We start from the raw sequence: 17,307 nt of genomic DNA, 5'->3' as shown, positions 1-17,307 counted from the left end.
CACACAAAAATAGACTCAAAATAGATGAAGTACCTCAGTGTGAGAAAGGAATCCATCAAAATCCTTGAGGAGAACACAGGCAACAACCTCTTTGACCTCAGCCACAGCAACTTCTTTCTAGTAACATCACCAAAAGCAAGGGAAGCAAGGGCAAAAATGAACTATTGGGACTTCGTCAAAATCAAAAGCTTTTGCACAGCAAAGGAAACAGTTAACAAAACCAAAAGATAACTGAAAGGATGGGAGTAGATATTTGCAAACGACATATTAGATAAAGGGCTAGTTTCCAAAATCTATAAATAGCTTACCAAACTCAACACCCACAGAACAAATAATCCAATCAAGAAATGGGCAGAGGACATGAACAGACATTTCTGCAAAGAAGACATCCAGATGGCCAACAGACACAGGAAAAACTGCTTCATATCACTCGGCATCAGGGAAATAGAGCAAAACCACAATGAGATACCACTTCATGCCAGGCAGAATGGCGAAAATCAACAAGTCAGGAAATGACAGATGCTGGCAAGGATGCAGAGAAAGGGAAACTTTCCTATACTGTTGGTGGGAATGCAAACTGGTGCAACCATTCTGGAAAACAGCATGGAGGTACCTCAAAAAGTTGAAAATAGAGCTACCCTATGACCCAGCAATTGCACTACTGGGTATTTACCCTAAATATACCAATGTAGTGATCCAAAGGGGCACGTGCCCCTTAATTTCTATAGCAGCAATGTCCATAATAGCCAAACTTTGGAAAGAACCTAGATGTCCATCAACAGATGAATGCATAAAGAAGATGTGGTGTATATATACAATGGAATACTATGCAGCCATCAAAAGAAATGGAAATCTTGCCATTTATGATGATGTGGATGGAACTAGAGGGTATCATGCTGAGTGAAAAAAGTCAATCAGAGAAAGACAATTATCATGGATCTCCCTGATATGAGGAAGTTGAGAGGCAAAGTGGGGGACAAAGCGGGTAGGGAAGGAAACAGGATGGGATCGGGAGGGAGACAAACCATAAGAGACTCTTAATCTCACAAAACAAACTGAAGGTTGCCAGGGGGAGGAGTGTAGAGAGAGAGTGGTTGGGTTATGGACATCGGGGAAGATATGTGCTATGGTGAGTCCTGTGAAGTGTGATTCACACCTGTACTGGTGAGGCTAATACATGATATATTAATTTAAAAAAAAAAAAGCATAGAGTTTCCCTACAGCTCAGCAATTGTACTACTAAGTATTTATCCAAAAGATACAGATGTAGTGAAAAGAAGGGGTACATGCACCCCATAGCTTATAGCGGGAATGTCCACAATAGCCAAACTATGGAAAGAACCTATATGTCCATCAAGACATGAATGGATAAAGAGGATTACACACACACACACACACACACACACACACACACACACACATGGAATACTTTGCAGCCATCAAAAATGAAGTCCTGGTGGTGGGTATTATGGAGGGCACATACTGCATGGAGCACTGGGTATGGTGCATAAACAATGAATTCTGGAACATTGTAAAGAAATTTTAAAATATTTTTTAAAAACATCATGTACTATACAGTGGCTAACTGAACATAATAATAATTTTTAAAATGAACTCTTGCCTTTTGCAATGATGTGGATGGAACTAGAGGGTATTATGCTAAGTGAAATAAGTCAATCAGAGAAAGACAATTATCATACAATTTCACTCAAATGTGGGATTTAAGAGACAAGACAGAGGAACATAGGAGAAGGAAGGGAAAAATAAAATATGATGAAATCAGAGACAGAAAAACCATAAGAGACTCTTAACTCTAGGAAAGAGACTGAAGGTTGCTGGAGGGGACGTGGATGGTTGGATGGGGTAACTGGGTGATCTGCATTAAGGAGGGCACATGATGTAATAAGCAATGGATGTTATATGCAACTGATGCATCACTGAACTCTACTTCTGAAACTAATAATACGCTACATGTTATTAATTGAATTTAAATAAAAATAGGGATAAAGGGAACATTCCTCAACTTTACAAAATCTATCTATGAAAAACCCACAGCAAATATTATTCTCAGTGGGGAAAAGCTGACAGCCTTCCCTTTGAGATCAGGAACACAACAAGGATGCCAACTCTCACCACTCTTGTTCAATGTGATACTAGAAGTCCTAGCAACAGCAATCAGACAAAAAAAATAAAAGGTATTCAAATTGGCAAAGAAGAATCAAACTCTCTCTCCTCACAGATGACATGATACTTTATATGGAAAACACAAAAGACTCCACCCCTAAACTACTAGAACTCATACAGGAATTCAGTAATGTGGCAGGATACAAATTCAATGCACAGATATCAGTTGCTTTCTTTTTTTTAAATTTAATTTTATTATTTTGGTGTTCCAAAGATTCATTCTTTATGCATCACACCCAATGCTCCCTACAATATGTACCCTCTTTAATACCCACTACCAGGCTCACCTAACCTCCCATCCCCTCTCCTCCAAAACCCTCAGTTTGTTTCTCATAGCCCATAGTCTCTCAGGGTTCATCTCCCCCTCTGATTTCCCCCAATTCACTTTTCCTTTCCTTCTCCTAATGTCCTCCACGTTATTCCTTATGCTCCACAAGTAAGTTAAGTTGCTTTCTTATACACTAACAATGAAAATATAGAAAGGGAAATTAGAGAATCAATTCCATTTACTGTAACACCAAAAACCATAAGAGACTTTGGAATAAACCTAACCAAAGAGGTAAAGGATCTCTACTTGAGGAACTACAGTACACTAATGAAAGAAATTGAAGAAGACACAAAGAGATGGAAAAGCATTCCATGCTCATGTATCAGAAGACTAAACATTGTTAAAATGTCTAATCTGCCGAGAGCAATCTATACTTCAATGCAGTCCTGATCAAAATTCCACTGGCATTTTTCAAAGTGATGGAACATACAATCCTAAGATTTGTATGGAACCAGAAAAGACCCTGAATAGCTAAGGGAATATTAAAAAAGAAAAACAAAGCTGGGGGCATCACATTGCCTGATTTCAAGCTTTACTACAAAGCCGTGATCCCCAAGACAGCATGGTACCGGCACAAAAAATAAATAAAAAGTAAGAAAAAATATTTCCACTTTCCCTTCCCTCCACAAATTAGATTACCTCTGACAAATTATCCCTCAGACTTGGCCCTTAGCATAATGAGGTGTTGGGGAAGATATTTCAGGTAATTCAGGACAACCCATTTCCTTCCCTGCAAACACAGTTTAAAGCATTTGTATTAGTGATGGTTGGTTTGTAGGTTCCTTGTTACCTTAAGTACAGGAGTGTGGTATCATGTTAAAGATATTCCTCAGAAGCTGTTCTAACCAGGACAACTCCTGGAAGAACATTAATTGCCTCTCTGGGACTTACCCTCCCAATGGCCCCAGTCAAGAGAAGCAAATCATATTCTTTTTGTTCCCATAAAGGCTCCAGCTGCTCTTGGAAAATGGTCCATCCCCCGATACCATGAAGGCTCTAATTTCTCCTTTCAGCTAAACCTGAATCCTTATGGTAAACTCAGGACTCTTACTTTTATAGCAATGATAATCACAGTAATTTTCAGACTCTGTTTTCCTAATATGATATAGCGGATTAGAATTTGTGGTGTGGTCAGCCATTTATGTTGGCAAGTTCAAGGAGATGAAAACTGGAGGTTAGACAGGTCCACAAGGAAGGAGGGCATAGATCATGAAGACAGATGCGGGGAATGTCAACAGTCACAGGAAGGACAAGAGCTATTTAAGCACAGGTAAGGGCATAAAAGGACTAACATAAGAAAAAAGTAGGCTGGCCCGTGATTTGCAGATGTAGAAAGATTTGTGTCCACCATTTTTCCTTCATTGTGCCTTACTTCGAAAAAAGAGAGGAGATGTTTCACGCCATAGCCTACAAAAGCAACTAGTCATAAAAACCTTTATTTCTCCCTTTACCAGTAGGAAGAAAATTAAACTATAACGTACCTACCTTTTCTCTAGTTATACCTGGTGTCCTTTTGTCCCATATCTCCTACCCCTTTCTAACTTCTGCAGAAAGCTAAGGGTGAGCCATGCAATAGATAAAGACACCTCACAGCTGCACTTTCAGTCAACGTGCCAAGTTATTCAGGTATCTGTGCAAAGAAGAAGAAAATTATGTCTGCATTGGGAGGAGCAATGGGGATCCAGTTGGGATCGTGTTTCTCATGATGTTTTGTCTCCCATTCTCAGGAAAGCAAAAGAGAATCTCGGGATTTTTCCATCATTCCTCAAGTGGAAGTGACCTCTAAGTGAAATAATCTTCATGATTTCCTGTCTACTGCTGTTGTTTGGTTCAGCCACAGCAGACTTCTTCACCCAGCAGGCTGCAGTCGCTCCTGCTTCCGGTGAGGTCTGACCCTCAGCCATGGAGAGGGAGCCCCCCTTCCAAGTTTGGCTTTTCTTGGGTACTGCCCCTTGGTCCCAGATATCCTTTATAGCTCTATTTACATCGTTCTACTCTCCTTCTATGGTTTAATAATTCTTTGTATTAAGCTTCTGTTGAATTACAAGAGAATTTCTTTTTAAGCACTCCACTGGTGTGACCATCCTGATGGATTCTGAGTTATAGAACATGGCCTAGGTCCATGTAACCACTAGTAACTGATTAAGAGTGATAAGGCATGAGTAAGTCCTGTAGCCTTGGGCCAAACTGTCCAAAACTTTCCTGCTCAAACTCAATCAAGGAGCTATTTCTAATATCTTTTTCAAGAATTACATTTGTGGAAGGTAAGCCACTGAGAGGTAACCACAAGTGGCTCTGCTGTGGTTTCTCCCTGCCTTCCTTCCTTTCTTTATTCTTTCTTCCTTGGTTTCTTTCTCTTTCTTTTTTTGTATATGGTTATTTTTTATTTTTATTTAAATTCAATTAATTAACGTATAGTGTATTGTTAGTTTCAGAGGTAGAGTTTAGTGATGCATCAGTTGCATGTAGCACCCAGTGCTCACTACATCAAGTGCCCTGTTTAATGCCCATCACCCAGTTACCCCCTCCCCACCCCACCCCCCCGCGCAGCAACCCTCAGTTGGCTTCCTAGAATTAAGAGTCTCCTATGGTTTGTCTTCCTCTGTTTTCCTCTTTTTTAGTTTTGCTGTAGCTTATTAGTAAGTGTGAGGGATAATCAGCTGTGGAAGGAGGGAAGGGACGCAGCAAAGCTGAGTAAGGCAGAGCCTTGTCATCCTAACTACAGAACAAAGGGAACATCAAGTCTCTCCTAAGAAGGACTGAAAGCCCACAAGAAAAAAAGAATCACCTAAGAGATAGAACTGTTCATAAAGGGAACTTTCCAGAATGCTCGGTGGAGCAGAGGAGTGGTGGCTGCCCAAGCTGTGCCCAGCAACTCGCTCAGCAACATGCTCCTTCCCGCTCCCCCACAGTATCAGCCCTCTCACTGGCTGTAGGAAATGGTGAAAGAAACCACTTACTATGATGTTTTGGAGTCAAACCCAATGCCACCCAAGAAGAATTGAAAAAGGCCCACAGGAAACTGACCTTGAAGTACCACCCTGATAAGAAACCAAATGAAGGAGAGAAGTTTAAACAGACGTCTCAGGCTTAGGAATTACTATCTGATGCAAAGAAAAGGGAATTACATGACAAAGGAGGTGAACAGGCAGTTAAAGAAGGTAGACCCAGTGGTGACTTTGGCTCCCCCATGGACATCTTTGATATGTTTTCTGGAGGAGGAAGAATGCAGAGTGAAAGGAGAGGTAAAAATGTCCTGTATCAGCCCTCAGTAACCTTAGAAGATTTATATAATGGTGCAACAAGAAAGCTGGCTCTGCAAATGAACGTGATATGAGATAAATGTGAAAGTTGAGGTAGTAAGAAAGGAGCAGTCGAATGTTGTCCCAATTGCAGAGGTACTGAAATGCAAATAAGAATTCATCAGATAGGACCTGGAATGGTTCAGCACATTCAATCTGTGTGCATGGAGTGCCAGGGCCATGGGGATCGGATCAGACCTAAAGATAGATGTAAAAGCTGCAATGGAAGGAAGATAGTTAGAGAGAAGAAGATTCTAGAAGTTCATATTGACAAAGGCATGAAAGATGGCCAGAAGATGTAAGGACCTATTTTTCTGTTCCTGCTCCCCTTCTCCCAGGGGACTTAAAAACAAGTCCCAGAAACCAGCTCCAGGGGTGGAGGCCAAGAAAAACAAGGCTGTACCAACCTCGAGTCTAGCCCTGACGTAACTACAGCCATCTTGGCAAAGCAAAAGCCAGCACCTTGCACTGAAAGAGTGGGTTAGCATAAGCATGGCCATCCTGAAGGGCGGGAAGCCATTTCACTGAGCATCCCTAACCAGCCCACACAGGCTAGTAACTTGAGATAAGAGAAAGTAGCTAAAACCTAAGAAACAACTTAATCATATACCACCAGGGCGGTCAGGCGATGGCGCCACAGGGACCAGATGTTAAAGAAAACATAGTTAACTTGCAGAGAACACAATCCTGCAAGACAGGAGTCTCCCTTGGTTTGCAAATGTCCTGGTGATTTACAACAGAAAAGCCATCTCTTCAATGGCCCAACTTCCAGAGACAAACTGCTCAGTTCCTCAAGGCCTAAGGCCGCCCTCCCCACCATAAAACTGAGGGAGGCTGAGGCAGAAGGAAATGTAAATAAAGTTAAATTTCTTCTAAACCTAAATCTCACTTAACCACCAGGGTGACGCCAGGATGACAAAAGGTTAAACAAAGTTAAACTGTCAAAGTGGGGCACAAGAGATGTGTGTAGCTATAAAAAAGTGCCTTGAAAATGCTATATAAACCCTTGGCTTTGAGTGCTCGGGGTCCTTGTTGAAACCCGCTGTGCGGGGCAGATACTTGGACCCCAGCTAGCTGGAAATAAACCTTGCTGTGTGACTTGCATTATTGAGAGTGTTCTCTGAGGGGTGGACTCCGTACCCTAATAAAGATAACATTCCATGGTGAAGGAGACCAAGAACCAGGACTGGAACCAGGAGATATTATCATTGTTTTAGATCAGAAGGACAATGCTATTTTTACTCAGCAAGGAGAAGACCTTTTCATGTGTGTGGACATACAGCTGGTTGAAGCACTGTGCGGTTTTCAAAAGCCAGAGTCTACTTTTGACAACTGAACCATTGCCATCACCTCTCATCCAGGTCAAATTGTCAAGCATGGAGATATCAAGTGTGTGCTAAATGAAGGCATGCCAATTTATTGTAGACCATATGAGAAGGGTCACCTCATCATCGAATTTAAGGTAAACTTTCCTGAGAATGGCTTTCTCTCTCCTGATAAACTCTCTTTGCTGGAAAAACTCCTACCTGAGAGGCAGTAAGTAGAAGAGACTGATGAAATGGACCAGGTAGAACTGGTGGACTTTGATCCAAATCAGGAAAGATGGCACCATTACAATGGGGAAGCATATGAGGATGTCCCAGGGGTGGTGCACAGTGTCAGTCCTCTGATGGGGCCAGTGAGTAACACCGCTGGCATTTTATGTGCAGTAGTGAATGAGTGAAGGACTATAATCATAGCTCACTACTTGCTATTGTTTTTGTTTTAATATTCAACTATAGTAGTGTTTTAAAAGTTAAATGAAGAATGAACTCAAAATATAAAAGCTCAAAAAAAAGAACTGCTCATAAAATGTACTTAATTTTTTTTGACAAAAAGGAAACATAAAGATTCACTAGGCACAGTATATATTTCAATAATTTTTCAACAAATATGCAGAGTGCTTCTTTTTTTTTTTAAGATTTTATTTATTTATTTGACAGAGAGACACACAGTGAGAGAGGGAGCAGAAGCAGGGGAAGTGGGAGAGGGAGAAGCAGGCTTCTTGCAGAGCAGGGAGCGAAATGTGGGCCTTGATCCCAGGACCCTGGTATCATGACCTGAGCCAAAGGCAGAAGCTTAATGACTGAGCCACCCAGGTGCCCCTTATCCATATACATTTAACAATTCCCCAGCATCATGATCTTTTTCTTCATATGACCCTACCCCTGCTGGGAAATAACTGAATGAAAATGTAGATCTTGTGCCATGTCTTGTAACATTAAAAAATATATGCACAGGAAGTTTTTAAAAATGAAATTCTTACAATTTCCAAGGTAAATTACCCAGACTCTAACCTGTAGGTACTCAAGCCCAATAAATAGATGGGGGAAGAGTGAATAGGCTCTAAGAAGTCCCTAAAAACAAAGAGGGTAGGATACAGATAATCCCTAAAGCAGGACATGCTGATATTGGAAGAGGAATTTGAACAGGAAAGTCAATAAAGTATATTAGTTTAGTAACTGATTTCAGGAGACAAGTCATTCTGAACCCCTGTTTTATGGATGAATGAAATTCTGAAATTTGAGACAGGTCTTCAGGAATTTCAGGACAGCAACTAGCAAATAAAATCACAGCTGGAACTCTTGCTTTAAAAAAAAGTCTGGGTTTTTTTTAGTGGGTTAATAATGGTGGCAATTCTTTTTTTTTTTAAATTTTTTAAATTTTTTATAAACATATATTTTTATCCCAAGGGGTACAGGTCTGTGAATCACCAGGTTTACACACTTCACAGCACTCACCAAAGTACATACCCTCCCCAATGTCCATAATCCCACCCCCTTCTCCCAAACCCCCTCCCCCCAGCATCCCTCAGTTTGTTTTGTGAGATTAAGAGTCACTTATGGTTTGTCTCCCTCCCAATCCCATCTTGTTTCATTTATTCTTCTCCTACCCACTTAAGCCCCCATGTTGCATCACCACTTCCTCATATCAGGGAGATCATATGATAGTTGTCTTTCTCTGCTTGACTTATTTCACTAAGCATGATACGCTCTAGTTCCATCCATGTTGTCGCAAATGGCAAGATTTCATTTCTTTTGATGGCTGCATAGTATTGCATTGTGTATATATACCACATCTTCTTGATCCATTCATCTGTTGATGGACATCTAGGTTCTTTCCATAGTTTGGCTATTGTGGACATTGCTGCTATAAACATTCGGGTGCATGTGCCCCTTTGGATCACTACGTTTGTATCTTTAGGGTAAATACCCAATAGTGCAATTGCTGGGTCATAGGGCAGTTCTATTTTCAACATTTTGAGGAACCTCCATGCTGTTTTCCAGAGTGGTGCAGAGTGCTTCTTGAAGTTGGAGAATAAAATTATATGTAGAAATTATAAATTATGGCCATAATTCAAATCCTGCCTCAGCTATTGTCCTGGACAGGAGGGAATAATGTGGACACCTTCCTCAGGCCTGTGACAGACACAGATCCAGCTTTAAGCCCTATGGTCAGGGTACTTCCTGTTTCCCTCCAGCCTCACGCTCTTCCTCCTTTGCTCTTTCAAAGACTCTGTAGCTTCCTTTTCCTAAAAATCCCTTTTCAAATTCAGTTCCATTTACACGTCCTCTGTGAAGCATTCTAGCTTTCTCCCCACTCCATGTCACAGATCTGTTCACAGGAACTCAATATTCCAGCTTTGTTAATATCATGAGTTGATGTGTGTCTATGTGTCTCCTTTGTATCTCTATTGGTACCTTAGTTTTCAGCTTAGAAGTAAGCTCTTAGTGCAAGCAAGCAATCAGAAGATAAGTTTCTTTCTACCAGTACATTTAACTGAAGCTCTAGACTTTTCACCCTATGTACAGTAGCCCCATCATCTGAGGCTTCACTTTTTGTAGTTTCAGTAATACTGTGATCAACCATGGCCTACAGAATCAGGTGATCCTAATGAGGCTTCATCAGAAGGTCAATAGCAGCCCAAAGCTACTTCTCATACATGCATCAGTCATGTCATTTCATCTGCTCAGGTGGACATTTCATCATCTCCTAACATCACAAGGAGAAGAAGGGTGAGGACCATAAGGTATTAGAGAGAGACCCCACACTCACAAAACTCTTTCAACAGTACCTTGTTATAATTGTTCTATTACTAGACGTTGTTAACCTCTATTGTGCCTAATTTAAAAATTAAACTTTATCATTTCCTTTATGTGGGAAAAATGTAGTATATATACGTCTTGGTATTATCTGTGGTTTTAGGAATCCACTGGGAACCTTGTAATGTACCCCCTACAGATAAGGGGGTCTACAGAAAACAGTTTGAAGTCAGTAATAAATCTGATATCATTTATCATGATTTTTTGTCCATGTGAAATTATTGGGATTAAAATTATTCTGGTTTTTTTAATAATCAGATCAATAGAAATAGACTGAAAATATTGACAAGAAAACTAAAGCTATTCATAAAAAAAATAGATTATTTGTTCAATGGAAATTTCCTTCTGTTTGCTCTGTTAGGAATTTTTCAAGTTACTATTTACTTAGATGTCACCCTGGGATGGGAATGAGTATTTGACAGTTGAGAGGTTATTTTTCCATAATATGGTAAATATCTGGATAAAATATAAAAGTGAAAATTTTTACTTTATATTTGCTTTCTGTAATTTTGTATTATGGTTAAATTTCAAATTTACAGCAGAATTGCAAAAGTGGTACAAAGAACTAACATTAACCTGTTAGCTAGTTCCTACAATAGTCTGTATTATACCTAAAAAGATGTTTTCTGTCCTTCTACCTACCTACCTACCTATCATAATCGCTTTTTCTGGACCATTTGAGAACAAGTAAGAGATGTCCTGTTTAGTCAGTGTTTATTTCCTAAGAACAGGGACTTTATTTTACATAATCACTTTAGAGTTGAGAAAACAGAAAATATAGTGTGGATACAATATTATTATCTAATTCACAGTTCATAGTCTTTTTTCTCCATTGCTCTCAATAATGTTGTTAATGCCTGTTTTTCCAGTCCAGGTCCACATTAGTAACATGTCTCTTTGGTTTCCTTTCATCTGAACCAGTTCCTCAGCCTTTATTTGTATTCATTTAACTTAATGTTTTGAAGAGTACAGGGGAGCTACTTTGTCCAACCTGACTCAATTTGAGTTTGTCTTATGCATGTTTGTGATTAGAATCAAGATGTGCATTTTTGGCAGGAATGTCATTGAAGTGAAATTATGTCCTGCTCAGAGCATCATGTCGCTAGGCACATGACATTGGCTTGTCTCAACACTGGTGATATTAACATTGAGTAGTCTTGACTCTGGTGATGTCCAATGCCATTTTCTACCGTGAAGTTTACTATTTTTCATTTTGTAATTAACAAGTAATTAGTGTTATAGACTGTGAAAATATTCTGTTTCTCAAGACATTTTCATTCATAGTTTTTAACACTTATTAATCTTTTTAACTCTACCATTCTTTTCATACATATTATTAATATCCTACTGACAGAAGCAGAGAAAGACAGCTATCATATGATCTCCCTGATATGAGGAAGTGGTGACGCAACATGGGGGCTTAAGTGGGTAGGAAAAGAATCAATGAAACAAGATGGGATTGGGAGGGAGACAAACCATAAGTGACTCTTAATCTCACAAAACAAACTGAGGGATGCTGGGGGGAGGGGGTTTGGGAGAAGGGGGGGTGGGGTTATGGACATTGGGGAGGGTATGTGCTTTGGTGAGTGCTGTGAAGTGTGTAAACCTGGCGATTCACAGACCTGTACCCCTGGGGATAAAAACATATGTTTATAAAAAATAAAAAATTTTTAAAAAAAGATCCTACTGACAGGAATAATTTTTCTCCTCAGTAATTAATTTTTTATTTATACATATTTTATATATCACTATGAGCTTGTGGATTCTTTTTTTTTTAATTCATTAGTATCACAGTTCCTTTTTAATATCCAAATTGTCCCAGAGTTGAAGAGTGGCAGGCCTTTCAAACTGGCTTCTCTTTCTTTTTCACATGTCCCTGTGATTCTTGGAGCATTACTTTACTTTTTTGGAATGTATGTATTTCTTTACTCAGGTAATAAGAAATGAATAATGATGGGAAAAAACACAAGTTCTGAAGGCTACTTTGTTCTACTGGGTTTTTCCAACTGGCCTGATCTGGAGGTAGCGCTCTTTGTGGTCATCTTGATATTCTACTTAATGACATTGGTGGGCAACCTGTTTATCATTATCTTGTCATACCTGGACGCTCATCTCCACACGCCCATGTACTTCTTCCTCTCAAACCTCTCTTTTCTGGATCTCTGCTACACCACCAGCTCCATCCCTCAGTTGCTGGTCAACCTCTGGGGCCCAGAAAAGACTATCTCTTACACTGGTTGCATGATTCAACTTTACTTTGTCCTTGCACTGGGAACCACAGAGTGTGTCCTCCTGGTGGTGATGTCCTATAACCGTTATGCAGCTGTCTGTAGACCCTTGCATTACGCTGTCCTCATGAATCCTCGTTTCTGCCACCTGTTGGCTGTGGCTTCCTGGGTCAGTGGCTTTACCAACTCAGCACTTCATTCTTCCTTTACCGTCTGGGTGCCCTTATGTGGACATCGCCAAGTGGACCATTTCTTCTGTGAAGTTCCAGCACTGCTGCGATTATCATGTGCTGATACCCATGCAAATGAACTGACCCTCCTGATCACAAGCTCCATTTTTGTTCTCACACCACTCATCCTCATTCTCAGTTCATATAGTGCCATTGCCCGGGCTGTGCTGAGGATGCAGTCAACCACCGGACTTCAGAGAGCTTTTAGGACATGTGGAGCCCATCTTATGGTTGTGTCCCTCTTTTTCATTCCTGTCATCTGCATATATCTGCAGCCACCATCAGGAAAGTCTCAAGATCAAGGCAAGTTCATTGCCCTCTTTTATACTGTAGTCACGCCTAGCCTCAACCCTCTAATCTATACTCTGAGAAACAAAGATGTAAGAGGGGCAGTAAGGAGACTACTGGGCTGGGAGAGGCCCATGACCTCGTGATCTTCACGAGACAGTGGAGCCCCTCTTCAGCAGGGGGCTCGTATGCCTCCTTCTGTCAGCCAGTCTCCTGCCTACTCACTGTGTCCGCACCAGTGGAGCATGTGTTTTGTAAGGCCACAGAGCTCTTGCCCACAAATATGAATTAAACAGTTTGCCCACATACCAATTACACTTCAACAGAGAAAACAGCTATGTAAAATCAAGATTAAACATCAATACTAAATATTTTTAGTGCCACAATAAATAAAACAAAGGTATCCTTTTCTTTCTTGAACAGTAAGAAATGAAATTCCAATAGGAAGATGATATACTTAATTTTAAAAACCTAGACTGTGGTTTTTAATTTCTCACTTTCAAGGCAGAATTTGCCATTAAATATTTTCCATTTTTGGTTTAGCTAAAGATGTAGTTAAATACCTTAAATCTTTCCTGTCACACTGTTAGTCCTTTTTGAATAGTAGTTCATATAGAGAGGAATTTTGGTCCGTATTCTTTAAGACCCCATTATCAATAGTAAGAAAATAAATTGAACAAATTATAGAAAGAAAGTCCCTGAAATAATAAACAAACATAAGTATCTTTTAAAAAAAAAAAGTATCTTGTATTTTTCTCTTTCTTGAGGCAGTGGAAAGTATATAAAAGTCAGAAATCACTTAGACAGGTCTGAGATATGGCCAATAATCTAAAAGTCATTATAGGCCAGGTATCATTAAAAGTAAGTGCTTGCATGGAGCACTGGGTGAGGTGCAAAAACAATCAATACTGTTACGTTGAAAATAAATTTAAAAAAAATTAAATAAAAAGATATTGAGAAAAAGGTAATAAAAAAACTCTGAAACTAAAATCATATAGTCATATTTGTTAGACTTTTAAAACATCATTTAAAATATCATATAAATATGCTACAATAATTTTACTGTACATAAATAGAATTCTGTAATATATATTGTGATATTCAAAAGCAAGGAATAAAATTTAATTAGAATTTTTTTTAAAAAGTAAGTGCTCGGTGGGCTACCTGGTGGCTCAGTCAGTTGAGTGTCTGGCTTTTGGTTTCGGCTCAGTTCATGATCTCAGGGTCCTGAGATGGAGTCCCATCAGGCTCTGCCTTCAGTGGGGAATCTCTGTTTGAGATTCTCCCTCCTCTCTCTCCCTGTGCTCCTCCCCTCACTTGTGTGCATGCTCTCTGTTTCTCAAATAAAAAAATAAAATCTTTAAAAAAAGAAGTAAGTGCTTGGGGTACCTGCATAGACTGAGGAGCAAAAATACATGAAGCAGACAGAGTTCTGGGCCCTGAAAATGAGTGCATGAAACCAATCAGTGTTTGAAAAAATTACCTGAAAATATATCAGAATAATTTTGTGATTAAAGCTGCATGGGAAATGTTACTTTTTTTCTTCTTAAGCTTGATCTAATTTGAATGTTTGAGGTCAGTAAGTACATAATGAAAACCAACTTACATATTTTCTAAATAAAGAAATGTTTAAATAAAAGTAGTAGTTTCATTGCCTATATTATTGCCAACCATCTCCGTCTAAAATATGTGTGCTATCCAAATAACACTTAACTGGCATCTATATACAGGTAAGTGAAATAGCAGGTGAAGAACAATTCTATAATGTAAAATATTTGGCAACCTGAGCTTTGTTTGGTAATCAGAGAATCAGCTGTAGTTTTTGAGGCCTTTAAAGCTTATATATGGTGATTCAAATCCCCATTTCCAAAATTATTAAGATGAAAAACACATCCCCAAATGTCCCCTCCATTTCCTGTGTGACTGAAACTACACTGACACTGTTGACTTTTCTCTTCTCCTTTGTGTATCTATGATTTTTCTTTATGTCCAGCTAGACATAAACAATACAGTGCAGATTCAGTTGCCCTATTCTAACTTCCAAGAAACAAAGAATCATGCATATAAGAGAACTTTTAGTAAATAACTGGGACCACATAGAGTGAACCATCACAGGAAAAAAAAACCACTTTAAAAAACAAGCAACATATTTTGGTTCTTCAAATCATCTTGCACTATGGAAATCTTGCTGTTTGAGACACCTTATGTAGTACTGTAGTCTCTCACCATCTAATTAAAAAAAAAAAAAGAAAGAAAGTTTAAGATTCCCATTCTTTTTTGTTTTTGTGCTTCCAAAACATATACTCTTGTACATGTGTAGACTCTTGTTTTTGGAATGCCAAAATTGTGGCATATGTGATGTTGATTTCTAGCTGCATTAGGATGCTGTTCCAATTAATTTGTGATCTAAAAGAAAGATCAGTTACCAAAGCTTTTTCCAACAACACAGATATTATTGTTTTGTACTTTTCAAACCACTTATGTGCACCTTGTGCAATGTGATCACAGGCATGACGGTAGGTATATTTTTTCTCTCTTTGTAGATGAAGATACTGCAGGGAAGAAGATACATGACTTGCCTAGGCTAGACTTGCATGTGACAAAAACAGGGTTTTAACAACAGATTTTTAGCCCTGAAGCTCCCTTTTAGAGTCACTAACACCCAAGGTAGACTAGAATCCCTAGAATCCTCCCACTGCCCACTCTCAACTTCTAACCAACTTTCGTTAAATTGGCATTTACACAGCACACATGGATCTGGGCCACAGGCAACCTTACTGAAGAGCAAGCAGTGGAGCTGGCCTTCTCCCAGCTGCCAGCCATGCCCAAATACACTGACCCCCCCAGCTGCTGCTGGGCCCCAGGAAATCTCTCCCACTCAGCCAGACAGGTGTCTTTCAGTCTTTTCCCACTTCATCTTATACTTGCTCCTGTCAGAATATTCCCTATTCACATGCCCAGTTATTTCTCCCTGTTGTGTCTCGGCAGTACAGGATTACTAGCACAGATATGTCATCCAGGCCATCACAGAAACCAGCTCTGGTTTCCAGCAGGTTCACTCATTCTCTGTTCTTCTGTTGGCTTCCGGGTCACATGTCGTGTATCTGTTTGACAAATATATGGCTGAAGGTCACTGGTTATGTTATGACAACTGATTTAAAAAATAATAAACTCAGAAAGGATGAATACCCAACTTTTGTATCAACATGGCTGGGTCTGAAGGAGATTATGCTGAGTGGAATAAGTCAAGCACAGAAAATCAATTACTGTGTGGTTTCACTTACTTATGGAGCATAAGGAATAACATGGAGGATATTAGGAGAAGAAAAGGAAAAGTCAATTGGGGGGAATCAGGGTGGGGAAGACAAACCATGTGAAACTGTGGACACCAAAAAACAAACTGAGGGTTTTGGAAGGGAAGGGGGTGGGGGCTTGGGTCAGCATAGTGGTGGGTATTAAGGAAGGGCATGTATTGCATGGAGCACTGTGTGTGGTGCATAAACAATGAGTCCAGGAACACTGAAAAAATTAAATTAAATTTAAAAATAAATAAAAATAATAAAGAATAAAGAATAAAAATTTCAAATTCACAGCCATCCTATTCCAATTATAACTTTGCAACAATAAGCAAAACCACATTGAGATACCACCTTACACCTGTTAGAATAGCCAAAATTAACAAGTCAGGAAACAACAAGTGTGGGAGAGGATGTGGAGAAAGGGGAGCCCTCTTACACTGTTGGTGGGAATGCAAGTTGGTGCAACTACTTTGAAAAACAGTGTGGAGGTTCCTCAAAAAATTAAAAATAAAGCTATCCTATGACACAGCAATTGCAATACTGGGTATTTACCACAAAGATACAGATGTAGTGAAAAGAAGGGCTCTATGCACCCCAATGTTCATAGCAGCAATGTCCACAATAGCCAAACTGTGAAAAGAGCTGAGATACCCTTCAACAGAAAAATGGATAAAGAAGATGTGGTCCATATATACAATGGAATATTATGCCTCTATCAGAAAGGATGAATAACCAACTTTTGTATCAACATGGTCAGGACTAGAGATTATGCTGAGTGAAATAAGTCAGGCAGAGAATGTCAATTATCATATTTCACTTACTTGTGAACATAAGGAATAGCATGGAGGACATTAGGAGAAGGAAGGGAGAAACGAAGGGGGAGAAATCAGATGGGGAGACAAACCAGCTCATAGCTTCATTGATCTCTTCTACTGTTCCTTTGGTTTCTATTTCGTTTATTTCTGCTCCTTTATTTCCTCACTCCTATTGCTTAGGCTTTATTTGCTGTTCTTTCTCCAGCTCCTTTAGGTGTAAGATTAGCTTGTGTACTTGTGATTTTTCTAATTTTTTGAGGGATTGTATTGCAATGTACTTCCCTCTTAGGAATGCCTTTGCTGGATCCCAAAGGTTTTGCACAGTTGTATTTTCATTTTCATTTGTTTCCATGAATTTTTTAAATTCTTTTTTAATTTCCTGGTTTACCCATTCATTCTTTAGTAGGATGCTCTTTAATCTCCAAGTGTGAGTTCCTTCCAAATTTCCTCTTATGATTCAATTCAAGTTTCAAAGTACTGTGGTCTGAAAA

General features: G+C 39.4%; 1 protein-coding gene and 1 pseudogene across 1 annotated transcript; both read left to right on the top strand.

Moving 5' to 3' along the window:
- The first annotated feature begins 5,451 nt into the window (after nucleotides 1-5,451).
- Nucleotides 5,452-7,433, top strand: LOC116587871 (annotated as a pseudogene).
- Nucleotides 7,434-11,899: 4,466 nt separating this feature from the next.
- Nucleotides 11,900-12,848, top strand: LOC116589469 (olfactory receptor 2J3-like). The gene is given in 2 exon segments (XM_032341404.1): nucleotides 11,900-11,916; nucleotides 11,918-12,848. Coding segments are annotated over 2 exon segments (948 nt in total).
- Nucleotides 12,849-17,307: the final 4,459 nt, after the last annotated feature.

This window comes from Mustela erminea, chromosome 4, assembly GCF_009829155.1.
Source record: "Mustela erminea isolate mMusErm1 chromosome 4, mMusErm1.Pri, whole genome shotgun sequence".
Lineage (NCBI taxonomy): Eukaryota > Metazoa > Chordata > Mammalia > Carnivora > Mustelidae > Mustela > Mustela erminea.
Note: the sequence above shows the minus strand (reverse complement) of the source record. Positions and strands in the feature narration are given on the sequence as shown.